General features: G+C 42.8%; 1 protein-coding gene and 1 long non-coding RNA gene across 3 annotated transcripts in view; one reads left to right on the forward strand and one right to left on the reverse strand.

Annotated features, from left to right (window-relative positions):
- On the forward strand, positions 1-16,544 carry LOC127015341 (uncharacterized). Its single transcript, XR_007766326.1, has 3 exons — positions 1-29; positions 9,664-9,724; positions 16,520-16,544. It is a non-coding gene; the product is annotated as an uncharacterized LOC127015341 (long non-coding RNA).
- Positions 11,685-22,365, reverse strand: part of PSEN2 (presenilin 2) — a 19,293-nt gene continuing 8,612 nt past the window's right edge. For both annotated transcript variants that reach the window (XM_050895218.1, XM_050895217.1), the window contains exons 6-11: positions 21,410-21,630; positions 20,454-20,552; positions 18,579-18,656; positions 16,812-16,931; positions 16,169-16,287; positions 11,685-14,240 (exon numbers count right to left, since the gene is read on the reverse strand). In XM_050895218.1, the coding sequence (XP_050751175.1) occupies positions 14,085-14,240; positions 16,169-16,287; positions 16,812-16,931; positions 18,579-18,656; positions 20,454-20,552; positions 21,410-21,630 (793 nt within the window). In that variant the 3' untranslated portion in view covers positions 11,685-14,084. The remainder of the gene's footprint in view (positions 14,241-16,168; positions 16,288-16,811; positions 16,932-18,578; positions 18,657-20,453; positions 20,553-21,409; positions 21,631-22,365) is intronic.

The raw sequence follows: 22,365 nt of genomic DNA on the forward strand, positions 1-22,365 counted from the left end.
GCTAGCTCTGTGCTTTTCTGGATGTTCTGGTAAGCGCCTGTCTCTGTCAGCAACTTTCCTGTCTGAAAAATAACAATACATTCTTTATGGTGCATTTGCCACAAGGCTGCATTAGTGCAGAAGTATATTTGGATGAGGTTTGGAGATTAAATAGTTCATTTCTTCTTAAAACAAACAGGATTCATAATTCTCCTCTAGTTGTAGCGTAACTTACAGGAGTGACCAACAAACAGCCCCAAGCTTTAATTTCAGCATTTGTCAATTGGTCACTTTGGCCAACCTTTTCAGCTAACTAGTAGCTTGAATTGAGCACTTAAATCCATACTGAAGGACCTATATCAAACTTAGTAGAACTTGCAGGTGCTGTGGATTTGTGAAGAAGGAAACTGGGTAAATGGTCTGCTACAAGTGAGTATAGGGGTTTAGCTCGATGCAGCCCGTTGGCCAACCTGCTAGTGCCAAACTTCCCCCCCTCTGTAGAGGGGCATAATTATATCCCTTATCTCCAGCTGCTCATACCAAAGGTTATTTAGCTGGTATTTATGAACACACAAAATATTGTTCAAATATTACATATATTCCTTCACGTTTTTCTAAAAATGTGAAAAGATATGCTTCCCACCCAAGCCCCACCCAGCTTCCCAGGTAAGCCACGAGGAGGTCTCTGCTAGGCACTGAACAGACAGCTACAAATAAATTTAGCAAAACTCATCACCCAGACATTATCCGATTGGAAGCAAGCCTCAGTCAGTACTAGAAAGGCTAGATTTGAACTTGAAAGGTAAAAAAACCAATTCCCTGCGGAAGACACATTATTGACTTAATTGCTCTACACACAGGCTGTGCATAGACACAATATATCTGAAAGGGAAAGGCCAAACATGACACTTTTGTGTTTGAGAATGGGATGGAGACTGGATATATTAGATGATGCAAAAACATGGCTGCAATAAGATACCAGCCTTGAAAAGCTTTGTCAAAAAAATGCCTAGTTTTCTTAATTTCAATACTGACACCTCCAGAAATGCATACGAATTAACTGTTCTATTTGTGGTTAATTCCATACTATTTTCTCTAAAGGAAACATCATCTTTACCCTCATCTGGAAAGATATATGTTTCAGATGTCTTTTCTAAGGACACTCTTTTATCTACTCCTGTACTGAATTTGGATGTCAGTTCTAAGTTTCTGTGTAACATCACTTTGCTTGCGTCAGCTCGGCATTAATTGTGAAATATGTCTTACTCACTGTGCTGAGCACAGAGAACTGCATGGGTTTCTGCATGAGCACACTGTCATAGTTTGAGATATAGGCAGAACAAGCACAGGATAAAGCTCTCCCCATCTTTCAAAGACAGGCCTGGCTGGTTCCCTTTATTCCTACGTGGTAAACCATTGGGTATTTCTGCCGCTGCTGTTCAATTTGCATCATACCTTCTGTTGCCAGGCTTTCTGCAGCCTTAAAAGACCCCTTGAACTTGAGTGCAAGGCCAGCTCTTTCTATACTTAGACTAAAGAAGAGAGAAGTGTCTGTTTTCCCACCCGATTTGGAATGCAAGGAGGTAGGATTGAAAGCTGGACTGAAGCTGCTGGGAGCAGATACTCTATGTCCTTTTTTGTTACTTTTTAGTTCTTGAGGGGAATAGGGGCAGGACACCAAGGACTCAGAATCCAGAGGCTAACTTTTGTGGGGATGGTTGCCGAACTGTGTCCACAATCCTAAATAAAAAGTCGAACATGGTGTACGTAAAGCACTGGGAGAATTGTTCCATGGCAGAAGCCATGCAAGATCTCCCTGTAACCTGGACAAAAATGGTAAAAGATAAAAAATACTGTCAATATTTGGGATTGGTTTAGTGCTACCAATTATGAGATTTACAGCCCTGAACCCTGGAAAAAAGAAGGGGCAGAGCGCTGTACTTCAAAAATAGACCAGGGAGTCATCCTTTTCTTCAGAAAGTTAATGTAACAGCCTCATGGTTAGAAGTTCCCTTGGGCTTTGGGAGGTCCAAATTCAGGTTCCCTCTCTGCTTGTGAAGACTTACAGCACTCCACCCTCACGTCAGGACCCTGATCGTTATGCATGCTCTTGCCTTCTCTCCAGCCTTATTCATGTTCTTCTTATTATTGTTTATTATTATGCTCTACACAATGGGAAAGCTCAGCAAGAGGAAATGAGAATGGAGCACTCCTCCATCCCTTCCAAATCCCAGACAAATTTACAGTCCGGCCCTGTGCAAACTGTGCCTCGTTCAGAGGCAGGAGACGTGGACGCGAATCCTGTGGGGATCAGCCCAGGCCGCCCCATTCTGGTTTTGTGCCCTCCACCAAAGGATTGTAGGTAAAACAGCAGTGACACCTGCTTCATCCATGCTTTGAGTCAACTGTCAGAGGCTGTGTAGGAGCTGATCTGCTAAATGTGCTATGCAAACACTTGCCAGATAAAGTCCTTCCAAGCGGGGCAGAGAGAAGGAACCTAGGAAACTTCTATGTAAAAACCTAAACGTTGGCATCCGTTGATGCCTTAGTGCCTCCAGTATCATGTGACAGCAGAATGAGGTTGTTGCAGGTTAAAAGTTTTCACTTCAGTGTCTAAATCTCATGTATTTTTTGTGCTATATGCCTACATTCTTTTGCAGATCTGTGCAATGCAGATCTGAATTTACAAAGCAAGCCAGAGCAGTCCTGTGAAAAAGCAAGTTCCCAGATTTTGAGGAGTCTTGATTACCTATAAGAACAAGAAGTGAACATTATTAAGAAATCAGCCACAACACATCTTTGGTGCTACAACTGTCATTTGCTTCTCACGTCTTGTTCAGTAGTGTTATATTCAGTCAAATTGCAACATTCTTGCTGCCTTATCCAGAAACGTGAGCATTTCTAGCAAGAATCTTACACCTATAAGGATTATATAAATCAATCTTTTATTAAATTGTAATAAAAGTATGATAAATTTGATGATAATAGTATAAATTACAATACAGATATAAATACTATAATGGTATATCTATCCTCATAATATATAAAATATATAAATATAATGGAAATTATAATAAATTTAAATTATAACTAATAATGAGTCACACTCCTCCAGAGCCTTCTCTCTACTGATGTTAAAATGGTTTGCTGAAGATTATTTAATTCTCCAAATATCCTGATTTTGCAAGTCAGAGAGAGGTCAGTACCTTACCCAAGGTCAGTGGGAAGGCTTGATGTAGCAGCTGGAAGTCCTGACTCCATAGCAGATGCTTTAGCCGTGCCATCATATCTTTACCTCATATTGCCTGTTGATACTTACATAACGAAAGGCTTAATGATGCAATTTCATGAGGTGCACAAACAGCTCTGCTGTGGGTCTGGGGTAGAAGCAGCAAGGGCACTGAGAAGAGCAGGTCCAGAGCTCTTTGTGACTTCCAGCAGGGTCGCTGTCAGCTTTTGGGTGGGGTTGCTTTCCTCCTCCTGTTTGCTGTTTTCTGAGGAGTGTGTTCGCTCACCACCTAGCAGCTCGCCACTTACGGGGTGCCAGGGAACCCCCAAGAAAAGCTCTGCCAGTTCTGATGCTGACTGCTTTGAAGGACCCAGTGAAAGCTAGCTTCTTGAAAGCCTCGTACAAAATGGGCCAAGTTCCCAGAGAGGAACACAGAATGGAACGGGCCAGAGTGGCTAAACTTCTACAAACAAAAAAAGTTAGAGAACCAGAGCCTGGAAGGATCTTTGGGCCCTGCAGTAAGAAGGACTCCATTGCAACAGGAAATTAGTAGGCAGACAACTAACCTGCAGAAAAAAAGAGTTAATGGAGTCTCAATTAAGCAGCTATTGGTCATGTCATTAGGTTGACAAGTATCCAGGCTATTCAGAGAACACTCAGAAATCCTCTTGCATAGGACAGGCCCAAGCTGTTTCTTCAACCACAATAAAATATACGTCACCATCCTTCTCCCACGTTCACGCAGCTAACCACAAAGCAAAAGCTGCTCTGGAAATGTTTCCCTCAGTCCTCCTTCTCTGAGCAACTGCCGAGGCTCAGATAAGCTACCACTTGAGGGGTTTTGTCTTGTGTTCACTCATCTTCTTTAAAGGGTAATTTCTTCAGGGCAGGAGGAATGTCTTATCTGACTACGTAGATTTATGGTGTTCCATCAACATATAATAATATAGGGATGATGAACTGGAACAGCTCAAGTAGAAGTCACTGGACAGGTGGCTTGGTTTTAGTAGTTAACTTGTAGGTATTTCAAAACTTCAGCAGGTTTCAGTGACGCTGTTTGTACCATATGTTATTTACATGGCTTTATGGCCAAGAATGAGAGCAACAGCCTTGTAAAGAAATGAGATCTCTCTGACTCAGTCAGTGGTAGATGCACGTCCAGTATCATCATAGGATCCAAATGATGAGCTATTTTTGTAATGCTTAGGACTGCTTTGATTCCTGAACTGTGTATTTTCATCCCAAAGCACTCAGGCATTCTTTGCACTTGTCCTTCCTTTCTCTTTCCCCTCACTGCAAAGGGACGGAGACAAGGCTCCATTTCAGTTAGTCAGTGAGCACTTTATTTTTAAGATGATTTAGTGCTGTCAGAAGGAGACAATGTGGCAGTTCTTGAGATGAATGTTTTCTGTCCAAGAGGAAGACACAGTGCAGGGAGCAGGACAGGTATTTCATGATTTCCACCCCCATTTTCCTTCTGGGGCTCTCAGCGAGCAGCCTTGCTCCGCACAGCTGGAGAGGGCAGGGAATGCCAGTGGGGCTGCTGGAGGGCCCCGAGCCCCCTGGCTGGGAGGAGGTGGGCAGAGGTGGCCGTCGGGTTCTGTGGAGGGGAGTGGACTGCTGAAGGGCTGCCTTGTCCCCTAATTGAAAAAAAGGAGGGGGAAGAAGACACAGAAATCTTCCCTTTGCCCCCTAGGTTTTGCCTTGCTGAGAAAGCTACTTTCCAGGTGCCTCTCCGTGCCCCTGCTCACACCACTCACCCGTTCCACGTCACTCAGAGAGGGGCCGCTTTGAAGAAGGAAGGGTGAAGGGTGTCGAACCACGGAGGTGATTTATTATCTCTGTGGGTCTGCAGGGAAGAGACCAACAGAGGCCTGGGAGGCCAGCGTTGGTAGCAAAGCTTAAGACTCAAGCATTTCTTGTCTCCTGCTATTATCTATCCAGAACAGACTGCAGTGGCTCTGGACAGGGTATTTGGGGCTCGTGCTATATAGCTCCAGGGCATTGACTATACAGGACTGAACTCTAATAGGAGGGGGTGCAGGCCCACCAGTGCTGGGGTTATCTCTAATAATTATTTAGAGAAAAGGTAGCAAGTCTACTCTTCAGGCATTTTAGACAGTACTCACCTAGATTTCTTTTCTCAGGGATGTGAGGCAGATCACAGCCTCATTATCTTTCACCAGGGTTTGCCCCTGCCCTCCACACACACATGCTCAGTGGGCTGGATAACATGATTTTCTCTCCAGCTGGGGGAAAAGAAGTATTGCAAATATGTTCTCACAAACTGGAAATTTACGTATAGGTACATGGATTTTTTTCTCTCTTTAGATTATGAAAGAAATCAAAACTAGGTGTTATTCTCTAGATGAGGTGGTAACAAGCCACAACAAGCCCAAGCTACAAACACGTTCATCACTGACAGAGGATTGCCATTAAAAGTCGTGCAGCACGCCACGCATACGCCACCACGCCACGCTCGGCTGTGGCTCATGCCACCCACCGCTCCCTCCAAACTTTGCCACATGGGTGCCAAGTGGGTACCGGGTGCTTTGGAAAATTGGAGACAAGCCCGTGGGGGTGGAGTACGTTGAGAGAAGGACAGTGTCAGGTGGAGAGGCTGCAGATAGAAGTGCTAAATGGAAGAAAGCGATACCAGTCCTTGTCTTTGGATAGCATGTGGGACAGTGTAGGGCAAGGACAGGCACCTTGCCCCTGCCGCCTTAGCAATTAATGTAGTAAAACATTCACAATATCATGCTTGCCTGTTCAAATTCTGTTGCAGAACAGTGCTTTTTATGGGTATCGAGCAAAGCCATTTTGGATGAGATGAAGAGTGCGGCAATCTGATTAGCAGCTGTGTGCCTCAAGAATACGGTATTTCTGTTTCTTCCCAGATCTGTGAGACTCAGTTAAACATTATTCAGTCTAATTCTTCTTTATCTCTGGGCTAGACAGATCAGTTGTTTCTGCTCATTGTAAATTGCATTTGCTTGCATAGTTTGGTGAGTGCTTTGCCCTCTCCTTTTGCCACCTGATTGATTACACGTACCTCAATTGATCCTGCACAGGCATAGTGGAAAGGCTCAGTTCTTTGTAGTTTCCAGCCAGGACTCACTTTATAGATGATAACTAGCGAAGCCATGAACCCCCTGGGTAAACATGGCAAATTAATTTTGAAGCTAGGCAAACAGAAGCAAGTCCTTTGCCTGCATTTAGCCACTCTAAAGAGCCTTTTACGAAGGACAGAAGTGTTATCTGGAACAGTTTGTGCAGAGTTGTTCTAAATGGGAAGGCGGGCTGGAGCCAGAGAATATGGGAGAAACAGGGCTATTTCTGAACACTTTACTGGAACTAAGAATTAACACTAGTCATCATAGGTTGCTCTGCCGGTTAACGGTAAAGCGTGCTGCCAAACTCAGCCATTGCCCTCAGCTTTTGGCACGGCATTGCCATGTGTCACATAGCTGGAGAGCAGTGAGCCACCTTGCCCCAGCCTGGAGTCGTCCCCAAGACACCATGTTTTCTTTCACTGCCCTGAGAGCCAGTCCTTGTTCTGGCTTTCTGGCATCTTGCCTTGCTGTTCCAAAATGCAGCAAGGTGTGGGAGGGAGACAGGGAAAGCTGCAGGGTTTTTCTGAGTGCCTGTGTGGCAAATGGACAAACTTACAAGCTCCATCCACTTGCCTGAAGGTGATTCGTAGATAGTCCTGGCAATTTACTTCTAGCAGTCAGTCTAGGGGGAAAGCAGAATCACTGCTAGCTTTGGATGCTGACTGACCCTTTTTCTGCTTTGCTGTGGCTATCGATCTAATTCCTGAGATCAGTTGAGAAGGACTGCGTAATCTGGCCTCTAGTATCTACATCTGTGTCTGCATACCTGGAGAGAGTGATCGATTGGTGGCAGAACATCCCGACTGACACATACCTGAGTGCAGCTAAGAGGGAGACGCTAGCAGTTAATACAAGCCTCTGGAAGGAATGACTGATCAAGAGATGGTCCACGCATCCAGGTTAAGCTCTTCATTTGACCCTGACCAAATTATTCAACTCCTGTCTGTAAAATAGGGCTAATGGCATTCTTCTGCTCTGTTGTGCTCTTGAAGCCCGATGCCTAAAGAAGTGCTTGGAAAGCTTCAGTGGAAGCACAGCAGAGTAATTTCAACATGCTCTGTAGCTATGCACAAGGAAAAGAGCTTGCCTTCAGGCACAGCGGTGCCAAGAACCAGCAGTGCAAGTTCACTCTCCCATCAACTCCCAGACGCTTCCGAGAAGATTTCTAGCCTGGAGGAGCCCAGGGTGGGAGCACAAAGATGTCCCTCTCCTTCAGTAGTGCCACTAGATACAGTATCTGATGATGAAGCCTGGACAGTGACTACATCCTGTGCCATCCACTCCACAGACTTCAACAACTGTCGCTTCAGTTTAACTGGTGGCCTGCTTTCAAAGCATAGGAAACATGGTTCCTCTCCTGGAAGACAGATGTTCTCGCTGTTCTTTGCAGCAGCACTCCTATTTCATGACAGTGCTAAAAAGTGTGTACACACACAATAGTAGCAAAGAAGGTGACCTAACCCTTTACATGCTAAGTGCCTTTGGGTTTGCTTTATGTCCCCTGCTAGCCCTCATTTTCCCATCCTGTTTAAGTCTTTAAAGCTATAGCTGCACTGCCAACAAGCCTGGTTAGAGAAGCCAGCACCCCACTCCTCTTTTGTAAGCCTAACCCCTGCCTGAGGTATATTTTGGTTTTTCTAGCCTTATATTCTTCCCTAGGCTGACCAGCCACAGCTCAGAGCCTCTATAGCCAAACACATTTGCTGGATTTCTATTCCCCATTAGTTTTCTGCACAACCCAGAGTTTGAATTGGCAGCGTGATGAGTTATCTGAAATCATTCAGTGTGTTTGCCATTTCAGTTCTTAGCTTGCCCACCCAAATCACATAGGGACAGAAATCAGATTTTTTTTTTCCTTATTAAAGAAGAAAGACAAACAGTTTCATGCCTCTTGACACCTGCACATAACGCTCTGGAAGACTTAACTATTAGTACAATATTTGGAGAACAAAAATAGCTCAAATTTGAACTTCCCGGAGTATCACAAAGGCCATATTTGGTAGGGGCTTACAGAGAGGGTATGTCTTTTTCTGGCATGATGAAGGGGTAAAAGATGTTTGTGTTGGAATAATTCTCTTAACACTACTGGCATTTTATTGCTACTAACTATCCGTTGGTACATCAAAGCTGTGGATAGGTAGCTTTAAAAATAATCCGGAATACCTACCATCAGCTCCAAGGATCTTGATTGTCTTACACCAGTTTTGAAGGAAGGCTCAGTTTCTTTCATAAATAGATGCAGCTCTACCAAGTCAGGGAGAATTGTAATTGCTTATATTTAGCTTTGTAAAGATTGAAGATGGCATGGCATAAGTTAAAAGGTTGGATCAGTTTTCCACACTTGCTCTCGCACTTTTTACATTGCTCCTAGTCTGCTTAAATGCAAGTTAGCTGTGGAGTTACTCGCATTTTATACCAGGGTGAGCAAGGTCTCCCTGAAATCATAGAAACCAATGATATAGAAGAAAATAGGCCTAATGCTTTTCCTACTCTGCCCCCTTCTGATTCTTCAGGCCCTGCAAGGCAGTTTGGGAGCGCCAGGCTTCACACCATTTATTTCTGCACAGACCTAATCCTGAGTTGGCCTTGGGAGCTGTCACTTAGTTCAGGCTACATTTGATAGGACCCAAACAGTTCCCAGTTTTGGAAAACTTCCATTCCAACGACTTGGCCCTGTACCTGTCCCAGGTTTCTATATCAAGGAGTTTAGCTAGTTCCACTTCAAAGTCTCTATTTATTTATATCTTTTTAATACTGAGCCATAAATAGTCCTGAGCACTGACACCTCCCAAATTGTGCTCTTGGGCACCTGTCAAACAAATGTGTCACACAAAGGAGAAGATAACAGTTCATATTCACTTAACTCCTTGAATGCTCAGGGCAAATGTCTTGAATTTAGAGTGGGAAAAGATGGGTGATAGCAAACCTGCAACAAAGGGAAGATGTAAAAGAAATGATAGTAACTTGTGTGATCATGTTTGATGCCCTGATCTGATGTGGGCAGATCTTTCTTATGTAACCAAGCTTAAACCCAGCATTTACTCCCTTACTCTTGCTCTGTTTCCCATTTGCTCACACCACTTTACCTTACTGGGAGCAGAGGAAGCAAGGATAAATTCAGCGAGGGATGCAACAGTGTGTTAGGGCGTATGAATAGTGTGGTAGGAGAAGTTCTGGCAAAGATACCACATTTGTCCAGGCTTTCTTATAAAACAACTGAGTTCAAGGAAACTAGATAGCCCCTGGTCCTCCTGAGGGCACAGACAACATGATCTAGCTAGACTCTAGATTCCCCAGTGCTGAGAGCTGGAATGACAGCAGCATGCTCTTTTTTTCCCCCAGATTAGCAAGACCTGCTGGGACAGAACAGGAGACTGCAAGTGAGAGAAGGAATGACAAAGCAGTAAGTATAATTATTCCTTTGCTTCTTGAAGATGCTCAGAAGAAAATCTAATTTAGCGATGTCTGGAGGAGCCCCTGACTTATGCTTGGGGTTTGTAGGACTGAAACTAGGGCTGAATGCTTTTGAAAAAAAAAAAAAAAAAATAGGGGGGGACTCAAACAAAATGGAGTGTGCAACCTAACAGCAGCACCTCACCCAGAGCTGCAGTGCTGAACACGGCATCACATTGAAACCAGGTGGTTTTAAATGGATTCTGGTACAGTGTGAGCTCACACTCACTCAAAGCCTCTCCCGTGCTGTGCCAAAACTGCAGCCGTGCTGGGGTGTGGGGAGCCTGCTTTCTCCCTGCCATGAGGGAGGCTCCAGGGCCTTCAGCCTCACTGAAAAACAAGGGGCACACAGCAGAGTACTTTAAAATGGCTGGTACTTCATATAGACTTACTGCCCTCCCGTGGCTGCCAAGGAGCATCTCTAATGCAGAAACAGGGAGACCAGGGACTGAAGGAAACAAGAAAGAAAAATAACTATATATTCAATTTAAACCAAAATGCAGTTCAGTTACAAGGAAGGCAAACACACTGTGTGATTAACTGGAAGTACCTAGGAAGACAAGAACAAAGCAGAGAAATTTACCAGTTTGGGAGTAGCAGGGAGACCTCCAAATACTTTGTTTTGCAAGGACAGTGGGCCTTGAGCTATTCTTCACCAGAGTCCCGTCAGCGAGTGCCATTTTCTCAAAGAGAGATGGTCCATCTAACTTCATCTGATTGCCCCATGGAGGAGACTTCACTAGCAACTGGTGCAAAGAAGGTATGGGAGAGCAGACCACTGCTCCTTTTCCTGACTGTGGTAAACGTGTGCTATGACCTTGCTGTATCTACTAACCCTCGTTGGCCCAGCTTCAGCAGTGTTTATAAAGCTCTTGCTGAGACACCTCATATTGCAAATGCATCCTTTTCTCTCTGTGAAGCAGAAGGAGATGACATTTCTAGCACAGATTGACTCCTTTCTGAGGGACTTCCCTTAAGAGCCTGAAGTTAGGTTTTATGAATGAGACCTTGAGTATCCAATGAGAGCTGCTGTGGAAGCACTACATGGTTCTGCAAGGAGTGTCCTGTTTCTTGTACTTTCTTTATGACTGTGCTGCTTCTTGTGCACCCTCTGTGGGCAGAATGCATCTCCACTCTTCGATGCACAGCAGACACTTTAAACAAAACCCCGAAACAATCAAAACCAAAAGCAACAATGAAGTGGCAAGAGGAAACACAGCAATAAGCATAAACAGCAACTGCGTGGTCAGAAGGTGACAATGCCAAACTGACTGAATTGCACATGCTTCCAACAAAGGCACTAAATGCTGCAAGGAGGCCGCATATCTCCCACCAATGAAAAGCCTGGATTTGCGTTAGGCAGGCTTACCGCTACATTTTTGTTCATGGACTTAGCTTCAGTCTTACATGTTAGAGATTGGTGTATGCCCAAGCCACATTTGAGACTAGATGCAATGAGACACATTTTAGACTGGAGAGGAGGAGTGGGTGTCACAGGGATCATGTAGGAAAATGCCAACACGCGGCACCTCCTGTAGGACTTCAGGCTGTTCAGTGACACCTGCATCAAGATGGGCGTCACCCCGGCCTACCTGATAGCTGTGCTTTTTCAGGGATGTGCATCAGTGGGAGTATTAGGATTTCTTCAGGGTAAAAGAGACTGCAGTTCAGCAGAGCATGCAGCAAGTTGAAATCAGTGAACGAACACAGCAGACAGACAAATGCTTTGCTCATTCAAGTTCCCAGGTCGCTGAGTCATTATCTCATGTAGTAGCCAACTAGGGAGTAAAGTAAATCCTGCCCTCTCCATTTTCACATCTTAGGCCATGCTGCACAATGTTAACATCACGAACAAAACTTCACTTTATGCACAGGTGAAAATGTCCAATGAGATGAGAAATCACTCAGTATCATTTTAAAACTTGTGTGTGTGTATATACACACATAAACACAGTGAATATATATATTTGTAGTAAATACATATGAACTTTTACACAATTAAAACCACTCCAGTATATACATGATATACTCCTATCACTCACCAGGACAATACATTTTGTTGCACTGACAGAATCTGTTGCTCAGTTACCTTTTAAATTACAATTTTTATAAGTTATGCAGAATTGCTCAGTAGAAGGCCAATCTTTGGCAAGCACAAATCTGCAGAAAACCACCAGCTCCAGTAGTGATCCTTCAATATGTGAAGGTACCCCCCCAGTTTCCTTCAAATATCAACTCTGCTTTCATAGAAATAAATTGTTCTAACAATATGCTACAATCCTGTTAAGCCAAGCAGGATTTTTCTTCTAGTACATATAAGTATTTCATATCCTCTCTACACCATGCAATGCAAAAAGTAAAATCAGATTTGCAAGTGATTGTATTCTGATTTGGCCCCATTAACTGTTTCAGTTCAAAACAAAACAAACAAACTCAAACAAAACAACAAACAAAAAGAAAAAACAACTCTCACATAAACCTTAAAAATCAGCAGACAGAGCTCCAGTGATTTATGTTTCCAAAGGAAATACCTTTTAGTAATAATTAACTGTCTGCAGCTGTTAAGTCCAAACATTGCAAATGTAAGAAATGAGGACAGAAAACTGAACAAAGAGCAAGCATTATTTGTCCAAACTGAGACATACACAACTGCTAAAAACCCTTATGTGCTTTTTAAAAATTTGTTTGAATCACCTGTGTGATGTCCTTGTTAAATATCAAAGTAGATTAGCTTGAACAACTCTATTGGAAAAAGCACTACCTTAAAAATGCGTAGTTCAAAGCCTTATCTAAAAAGTATTTTCAGAGATGAAATTCTGCATCTCTCAATGACATTGCATTATTCACAAAACCTTACATAATGTTACATTTTGAAACACTGACATTGATCAGCTGTCAAAGAAAACAGAGCTTGTTTGCCTAATAGACACTCGAGTAAAAAGAAAAAAAAAAAAAAAAAAAACCCAAACCAGAACTTGGCTATTCCTAAAAAACTGACTCTCAGAGTAGAAATAAAATTTTTTTAAAAGGTGGAGAAAACAGTAAGGTTCAGTCAGACCTGTATTTTTTACTGGCAACAAGCACTGTGATTTTTTTAAATTTTTTTTTTAATGAACTCACTTGAGGGTGTGTAAATATTCCTAGCATTAATGATGCCTTATGCGGAGTAATGTAACAGCAGATTAAAGTTTGCACCCCGTATTTTGATACAAACTATGATAGGGTATTTCCAAAAGAGTCCCTTTGACAGTAAATAGCTATTTTAAAATTTGTAATAAAAAAATAATCTTTAAACAGTACCAAAAACTAGGTAAACCAAGTCTCAATTAGCGTAAGAGGACCTCTTCATAAAGGGAAGGTAAATCCTCCTTTGGAGTAGTTACAATAATGCACAGAAATGAGACCAGAAATACACACAAGAAGTTACAGGTCTGATTTACTGGAGTTGTGCAGTAATTTCCACCTTATGGTAATCTGAGGATTGTAGTATGGACCCAGAAAAAGATTTCCAAAAAGATAAAATGCTGGGAGGAGACATGAAAAAGTATCTGTTTTCCCACGCTGAGGATCTGATGCGCTGGAACAGGCAGCGCTGCCTTCATCAGCTGTTAGCTGCAGTGGTGGATGCGCTCAGAACCAGAAGCCTGATGTTTAAACGTCCCACTGCTGACATCCTGTCTAGAGCCGTCACGGCTCACTATGTCTAACTAAGGTCAGAATAAATAGGCATTTGGGGCCATTTCAACAGAAGTTGTGCACACAGAGGCCAGCTTATGAAGTTCAGCCTCACTTCTCTAATGCTCACGACCAGGTGTAACGCACCGCTCTGTTCTGTGCATGCTGACTGCTATGCTTTTCTAATTACAAGTACGACTTACTTGCACCGCATGCTTGCACAACACTTCAGAAGCGTGAAGCATTAGAAATTCTAGAGTACAGTTAAACTTCACTGCAATTCCAGGGCTAACACACCTTAGCTTCTGGAAATACAGATCAGACCCTTCACCTCTCAAGTGTCCCATGCTACATACAGGTTTCTGTGCTCCCAACAGCCAGTGTGCACATCAAATAACATAAAAGTAATTATCTGACATCAGCAACGAGCCAGGCTTTTCACTGGAGTCCAAGAGTCCTGTGAAAAATCTCAGTTCAACATGTATCTATTTGATTTTTAGTACACATCATGTCACAGAGTTAGTGTTTTCCTTACAAATATATGGCACTAAGTGTAAAACTGTATGACTTATTCCAAACAGTGTACCATACTTCGCAGCAAAGCTTTAAAAAGAATCCTCTAACTCCCACTTCTTCTAAATATACAGCTGGTGGGAGGCCAGGGTGTCCATGAATGGTCGCACAAGGTTGTCTGTCGAGAAGTAAAAGACCAAGCCAAAGGTGATGGAGATGGGAAGAGCAGGCAGTGCTTTCTTAAAAACAGCCAGTAATAAAAGAGTTAAGCATAAACCCTGCCAGAGAGAAGAAAATAAAAAAACACAAGGAGATATAGTAAGAAGCCCAGAAATGTATCTGTCATGAACAATCTAATATACAAATAATAAGCTATATACACTGTACAGCAATTGAAGCCTGCCTGAGCTACCAGTGGCATGAGGTACATTTGCCCACAGCTTCATCTTTCACACAAGTTGGCCAGGTATTTTCTTCAGCAATCTTGAGCACAGCTCTCTGCTGAGAAAGTGGTATAAACAGCTAATGCTGACATACAGCTGACCCCGAGAGGTTAATTTATTTACAGATTATTTTACATTTTGTTCTATGCCATTATGTATGAAGTACTGATCCAGTAGATAAAAGCACTTAAATCCTGGTGAACTGCACAGATAAGGAGTTTCGCTGGAGGACTCTAATACAGAGCGGCACGTACTTCTAACACCTTCCCAGTTTTCAAGGTCTCTTGGGGTAAAAAAAGAAAAACAAAACAAAATTTCCACTGCTGTTCTTTTGATTGGATTGCTTACTGTGATAGGTGAATTCTGGGTTTACCTGGATAGCAGGCCAAGATCTGTTTTTTGGAGCATGTGTGAAAGCTTTTGTACATTTTGGGTAGACAGTATGGCTAAGTGCATTTAGGTATGGATTCCTTCTCTCATCTGAGCCCTTTTTAATTCCTCCACAATGACAAAACTTCAGAGACACTAGGCTCCAAAAAATATCCACTAGCTAAAGATCAGCAGACAGGATTTTTTCAATTAAAAAAAAAAAAAAAAAAAAAATCATTGTTTCTAGACTGCAAGTTTGATTACAATCCAACTGAGCCTGTAGCTCTGTTCTTACACTCTCAGGGACCATATCTGGCCTACACCTGCTCCTTAGTTCACATCTGCATTTAAAGATGTTCTCGCTGCTGAGACACTGCAGGGACAATTTTGGGAACCAGAAAGCCACATAGCAGCAAGATTATGAAACTGCAAAAGGATACAGAACAAATTTTAACAGCACCATAAAAGAAACGGAATGGGACATTTGGCCTCATGGACAGACAAGAGAGAACATTTTCCCCAGCGAAGGGACCCTATGCTGGACCCCAGGATATGGAGCCAGGTGATCCTACAGGTTTCTCTGACCTGTGAGGTACGAAAGCTACACTCAACACACTTTATTTAAGTTAGCTCATTTCTAGTTCTCATGCTTTTTGATCCATGATCTTCACAAGTGAAAGTCACTGACTGTCACTATCCTTGGGATCTAAGTGGGGAAATGGAGACCCAAGGAGGAGACAATAATTCATTTTTTTTTACCTTCTAAAAATCCTGCCGTTGCCCTTCTAGTTAGTTTCCACGAGGATGCTGATGTAAACAGCAAGTTCATAGTAATTATTTTCTGTCTATGTGAAAGCTCAACAGTGTGTGGTCATTAGACCTGGCAGGACTGAGTCCTTTAGCAGTTACAGTATGATCGTCATCTGCTTTTACTGACAATTTCCATGGATTTTTAAGTCTCCTTCCTTCCTGTTTTTTCCAGCTCAAACACCAGAACAAGATAGGTCTTCATCCTCTTATCTAGCAGTTCTCCATAGCATAAGGGAGTTAACCTTTTCAAATACACTTGCTAATCAACGTGGAGTTCATAATATTGACTCTCGTGGCCGACAGAAGTTCCCAATCTTTTAACACTGAAGCAAACACACTAACAGTTCAGCCGTAACTGTTTCAGCCCCACCATCTCCACACTTGGTTCTGCTCTGATGAGTCCGTATCATTCAGCTTTAGTGGCTGTTTAAAGCCTGTCTTTATAGACAGAGCACTGGGTGGTTTCTCCTAAATACCCAGCACGTTACCTGCAGTGATTTAGCAGTGCTCAGCTACTGGTACTTCTGGCAACACTGTTGTGCTAAACAGGGTGTAAGAGCGTTTTTAAAAGCTTGCTCACTTACTATAAGAATGGCTACAAAGCAGGCCAGCGTAGTATTCCAGTCTCCACTAGCTGTGGCAGCTGCTTTCCCAACAAGCACACTGTAAAATATGAAGTCTCCAAGGCCCAGCTTCACACCCCCTGAGAGAAGTGGAAAAAGAAAAGAAGTGTTAATTCTGCTCCTCCTGTTTTGCTTCCTCCTGAACAAATTCTTGTCCCCTGGGGAGCAGGTGAAGGTTCCTAGTCCTGCCTACCAACCTGGACCCTTAGCATCCCACGCATTACTGAGGAGGCTAAGACTTCCAGCCCCCTCTCCCACAGTTGTTTTTGCTCAGCCTTATTCTCTGAGGTGCTTCTCTGGGCTGCTTTACAGATGTACCAGCTGAGGAGGCGTGAGGACAGAGAGGGATGGGAGGCAAGGGGAAGAAGGAACTGTTTAAATTGTCTGCGTAGCCAAGAGATGTCACTGGAACCACAATCCCAGAACAGATTCTGCAGCAGCAAGAAGTAATACAGAGTCAGACTCAAGATCTTTGTTGCTCAACAAGTCACAACTCTTCAAATTAACTGCTATTAGACCGAGCTGGGTAACAGAATGTTAACCACAATGAGTAAAAACATCAGGCTCTGACTACACTGAAAACAAGGTATAAAGCTTCCCTTACTTTCCTCCTCCTCGAGCTCCTCTAAAGAAGTGATGGGGCGGGTTGGAACAGGACTCCTTGTCTCCGACATCTGAGAGTCTGTGTGTGAAGGGCTCCTGTGGTTCTCTCTCCCATCCTCAGCTTGGTTCCACAAAAATAGGCCAAGAAGCGCAGACAAAAAAAAAGAAACACAAGAGGTACCTACATTTATAACTTGTTTTAATGCATGAAATCCACACTTCTGTGAAGCTTCTCTGGAATGGGTAAGCCCTTTGTTTCTTGGAGGTGTGATCATCAGGACCAGTTCATGCAGAGACATTTAGTGGCTTTGAGGAAAACACATGTGTTACTATTTGAAACAGTCGGAAGGGTACCTGTTCACAGCTTCTTTGGCAGCTACCCAGGAGTTCAATGGCTTTAACAAGTACCTACGCAGAACGAAGCATTGCTATGCACAGGCTAGAATGACAAGTAAAACCAAGTAAAGTCTATATGCATTCCCACATTGTTAGATCTTTGGGGTGGAGGTGCTCAGGTATTCCCTAACTGGTCATATGACAAAAATGGATGACTAAGAGGACTGCCATTTATGAGAAAAGTTCTGCCATGAATCACATTGACATTGGAGCTAGGCGTTCACATGTAGAAAGCAGACACATTTCATTGTTCACAGATTTCGTTCCCCCCCACCACCGCTAAACACATCTAACAGAGCCCTTGGTAGTGCTTTTGGAAGCAAACAGTCTGTGATATATTACTCTATCTGACAGTTCCTATTTTTCAGAAGCACTTATACGAACTTATACAAACTTTCCAGTCCACGTCAGTCTGACAGGATGCTGCTGCTGCAGATGCAAGCAGACTGTGATCTGGGACACACAGAGCTTCCACAGAGGCATTCTGTACACCTCAGCATGTAGTTTGCGCCTGCTCTGTGCCCAGTTTCAAAGCAGGATTGTGTCCCTGTGGTTTGTTAGTATGTCAGCTGCTTCATCCTGAAATAAGCAGCATGTTCAGTTATCAAACCTTAGCATACATTTATTCCTTTAACATAAAAAGGTACTGTCATCTCTGAAGGGCAGCAGGAGCAGATGGGAAATCCTTGCAACACCACAGGTCAGATTTTATTCAATCACCTTAAAACTGCAGTTTAACTTGCATTTCAAGAAGTTAAAAGCAAAGGCACACAAATTACCACAGGACCAGCTAGAATGTAAACTTGGAACACATCAGCTGCTGTTGGGTAACTGCCCAAACATAAGCCTTTACCCAAGGGTAAATGTAAAGATGTTCATTTTCTTTGGCAGGGTAAGCCATATTGCACTTACAGCTAGGTAAAAGCATGTCTGCTCCATGGCAGTGGCCTGAACGCAACACGCTGCAACACACTTAAGTTCATCAGCTCATTGGCATTATATTTATGAGCCTATGTTGTAATTTACCATCCCCAGCTAGTAAAAATATATACCCCCACTAGCCCACTTTCAGCTTTGACTTCAGTACATCTGAAGATGTGTGTTGAACAACACTTTTGTTTGGTTTTTTGTTTGTTTGGTTTTTAAATAAAAGCAGCCTGAATACTGGAGCTTCCTACGTCATCTGGTCATCTTTGCTGCCAGTCCTAACAGCAAGTTTCAGAACCTCACCAAGTTCTGCAACTAATGTAACAACACTGGAAAAAAAATGCATCCGTCAGGATTCAGGGGCTTACATTTACTTGCAGTCTCAAACATACACATTATTTCCATGGGACAGTGCTCTGTATAGAAGTGTGACATGCAAGCAAACCTGCATCCCACGTCTGTTGACTTGGTCCTCTTGCTGCTGTGTCTGGCTTTGCCATTCCAACTGTCCACATCATAGCAGCTAGAAGAAAGAGAGAAAGTAATCAGCTGCGTAAAACATCAGTCACTATAGCTCAGAGGAGCTAAGTATGTAGCTGTCCCTAAAAATACAAACCCTTGCCCCTGTAAATGCTTTTAAAACACTCACTCTTAGTTGGTTTCCCTAGGCACTTAGAAGGCAAGGTGGGAAAAAATTAAGGTAGTGCATCCATTCAGTTTTTAAGAAAGTCCCAGAGCACAAATAGCTAAGAGTCAGTATAGTCTTCTCTGTAGGCTAAAGAAAGCAAAAATCCAGAACTAGGGTCCTCATCTCCTTTGTTTTCTTCCTGGTTTCTGGCTCTTCTCTTCAAAGAAAACAATTGCCCAGAAATGATGGTAGTACAAAAGGTAACCAGAGGTTAACTTACACAGCTTACTCCTCACGTTCTGCTGAAGGTAAAGCACACAAGCGAGGGATATGCAGGAGTTGTCAGAGTGCTAGTTTTCTCCCTATTTGTTTTGGTTCTTTCCTGTCAAAATATTGGCTATTTCTGTTTTGGTTCCAAGAACAACTGAAGGATGTTTGGGGGTTTATTCTTGAGATGGATCCCTAAATTAAAAAGGAATACAAACCATTCTGAAATCAGTGGAAGGGAACTCAAATCAGCTGTTTATTTAAGCGTGCATCATTCTTCCTGTTTTTATAAAAGCTAAACTAAACAAAATAAGCCAAGGCAAACACAGTGCCTGCTTTTCCACTACAAGCTCAGCCAAGGTGATGTTTTTGCATCTAGAGGGAGCCACAGAATGTGGTCTTGCAATGGAGACACTGACGTTCTGCACAAAACCTTTTTGTTCAGTATTTATTATTTATTGAATTGCATTCTCCTTTAGAGAAACTCTTGTTTGCTAACTAAAACATGTGAGAGACTTCATCTAGATTGTCTCAGGTCAGTATAACAGAATCTCCAGTAAAAGGGAGGTCAGCTGAAGCCAACAGAAGCTCTGCTTGGAACACATAAAAGCATTTATATAACATTAAATGCTTGAAAAAAAGATCAGTCAGGTTGTAGGCATCCTCAACTTAGCACCCAACATTTGGAAATACCCATTCATCCTACAAGCGATGTAATGAAGAAGTCACTGAGGTCCACGAAGCACTTGCGTCCAGGTCCCATGAGTGTTGAGTCGCCTGCGTTCCAACTATCTTAACCTTAAGCACATATATACCTTTGTGGATAAGGGCACCAGACACCATCATAGTTAAACAGCCCAAGAAAGCCAGGGAAGAGATGACTGATTTTGTTTGCAGAGCAATACTTGAATAAAGCCCTTTACAGAGCAAGCAGCCACACAATGAACAATAAAGCAAATATATTCTAAGCACTGCCATCCATACAGTGCACAGAGCAAGAGGGTGCTACAGGAAGAATGGAACCTCATCACACGTTTAAAGTGTGTCTATAAAGCGCATGCACAAGGAGTAAGTGTATTGAGTGAGCATCATCTAATCACAGAACTTTGCAAACACTACTGTCCATCTAACACAGGTTTATCGTATGCAGAACAAAGGGGCATGTTCTGCACTGTGTTCACGAGAAGATAAATCTACTTTTGAACATTTCAGCTTCACAAGGCAAATGTGGGCTCCCTTTGGCTAATGAGAGTTGGCACCATTGTAACTGAAAAACAAGGCCTTCTACAAATGGGCTGTTCCAGAACATAAATGCGCACCAATCTTAGGACAAGGAAGTAACTAAAATAGTGCTCTTCGGTTTGACACAGAAATAGGTTGCGAGTTTAATCTGGCTAAAAACATTAACATTCTAATCTTACTCACAGGAATATATTAATGCAGGAAAAATGGGCTCATTTCTCTCCTGTGCAGTTTCTACCAGCATTCTCAGTGGCCCCTTGGGACAGAGAACAGCCATCAGATCTGCAAAGAGAAAATGGCCACACAATCTCATCTCAAACTACCATGCATATTTTACATTCTTTATCTTTAAAAAGCTATTCTCACCTCAAAATTACATCTATCAATATTAACTGGATGATTTCCTGAATGGCAGTTTCTGCCACTTTGCATAACTGTAGCTGTTCTAGTCCCTGAAGATGCTGTTCACTTAAAATATCATTCCCAAGCCTTAATGCAATAATAAGCATTTTCATTGTGCTAATCCTATAAAAAGCCTCTTGAGAATACCACATTATTTCCTTGAAAGTAGATGACAACATTACATGGAGGTGTTAAATTTAATTAGAGGAGGACTGGGGGTACTTTGTTCACGTTCCACAATCCATCGCTACGTACACTGACTCTGGGTTTCACATGAATGAAGGCCTTTGGTCCAGTTCCTCTTTGCCCACCATCTCTCCTCCATCAGAGCTCCTCACCAATCTGAATGTTACCTCCCAGCTACCTCTTGTTCCACAGGTTCTCTTGAAACTTGTAACTCATACCAAAATCCATGATCTCTCGATAACTGTAAACGAAACCTGCAAGACTATCAGGTTGCTACTGATAAAAATCCAACCACCCCTATTACGCAGTTAGATGCGGTTCAGTACTTCCCTGACTTGGTGTTCCACTTTGAAAGACATGGTAGGAGTACAGCACCTACACTAAGAAGTTAGCAAGACACAAGCTAGGGAGTCAACTTAATTGTCCATCTGCCTCTTTCTAAAGCTGTTAGCACCATAAAGTTGTTTTTTTGAATGACATACACAGTCCTGAGATTGCCTCAGAGTAACCTCTCCATGAGCCACACCTTGAGAGTCACAACCTAGACTTACCATAGATGGAGATTGCACCTAGAATCACCCATGCTGACCACTCAGGTAGGTATTTAATGAAAACCAGTGCCATAAGAGCACTGATCATAATGAGATATGCTTGCTGGAGCTGCAAGGGACCTTTCCAGTGGATGCAAATCATTCCAACAGCTCCAAAATTCCAGATGACTAAGAACAGAGTGGGGTAGTCCATGGCCACATTGTATGTCTTCAATACTTCACTAGAATAGAAGAAAATTTAGCTAAGCAATAAAAGCAACTGATGCGCAAAGCATCCTACTAGCTGTAGTTAAACAAAGAAGCCTCCTACTACACCAGGAGGAAGCAGGATAGAAGCAGCTCTCGTCATGAAAGGGGAACCTGCCTTGCGGCCAACTGCTGCTCTTAGCTCTCTGTTCCTCCTGCAGGAGACGGACGTGCTGTGTGTGCAACAATCACCACACTGCCTTAGTCCTGAGGTCAACAGTGATTCCAAGGGTTTGAGCAGGCAGGATTTCCAAGTCTTAACTAAACACAGGCCTGCGGCTACATGACCGTCTGCAGCAAAGAAGTCACGTAAGGATCATCCCACCAGAGGCATGATGCTCACAGTTAAAAATGAAAAGGGTAACCTGCAAGTTAAAAGCGTGGTTCTACCTGAGCTGGGAGCTAAGGGAATGAGCTTGAAACAATGTAGTCTGAGAAAAAGGCAAGACAAATCAGAGAACCAACTCAGCACATAAAAGTTCCTTTCCACTTGCTTCTCAACGTATAATTCAGGGCCTCTGTACCACAAGGTTCAGCTTGTTCATTTCATACTCACGGTATCACTTCCCAGTGATTTTTGTAGAGTAGGCACTGTAAAAACCAGGCATTGCCTGTCAAAGACCTCATTTTCCATTTTTTAAAAAGAAGGCTATCTCATTCTAACAATTCTTAAACCTCCATTTGGAGAACAGGAGACATTGCTTTCCTTG

This window comes from Gymnogyps californianus, chromosome 3 (assembly GCF_018139145.2).
Source record: "Gymnogyps californianus isolate 813 chromosome 3, ASM1813914v2, whole genome shotgun sequence".
Classification (NCBI taxonomy): Eukaryota; Metazoa; Chordata; class Aves; order Accipitriformes; family Cathartidae; genus Gymnogyps; species Gymnogyps californianus.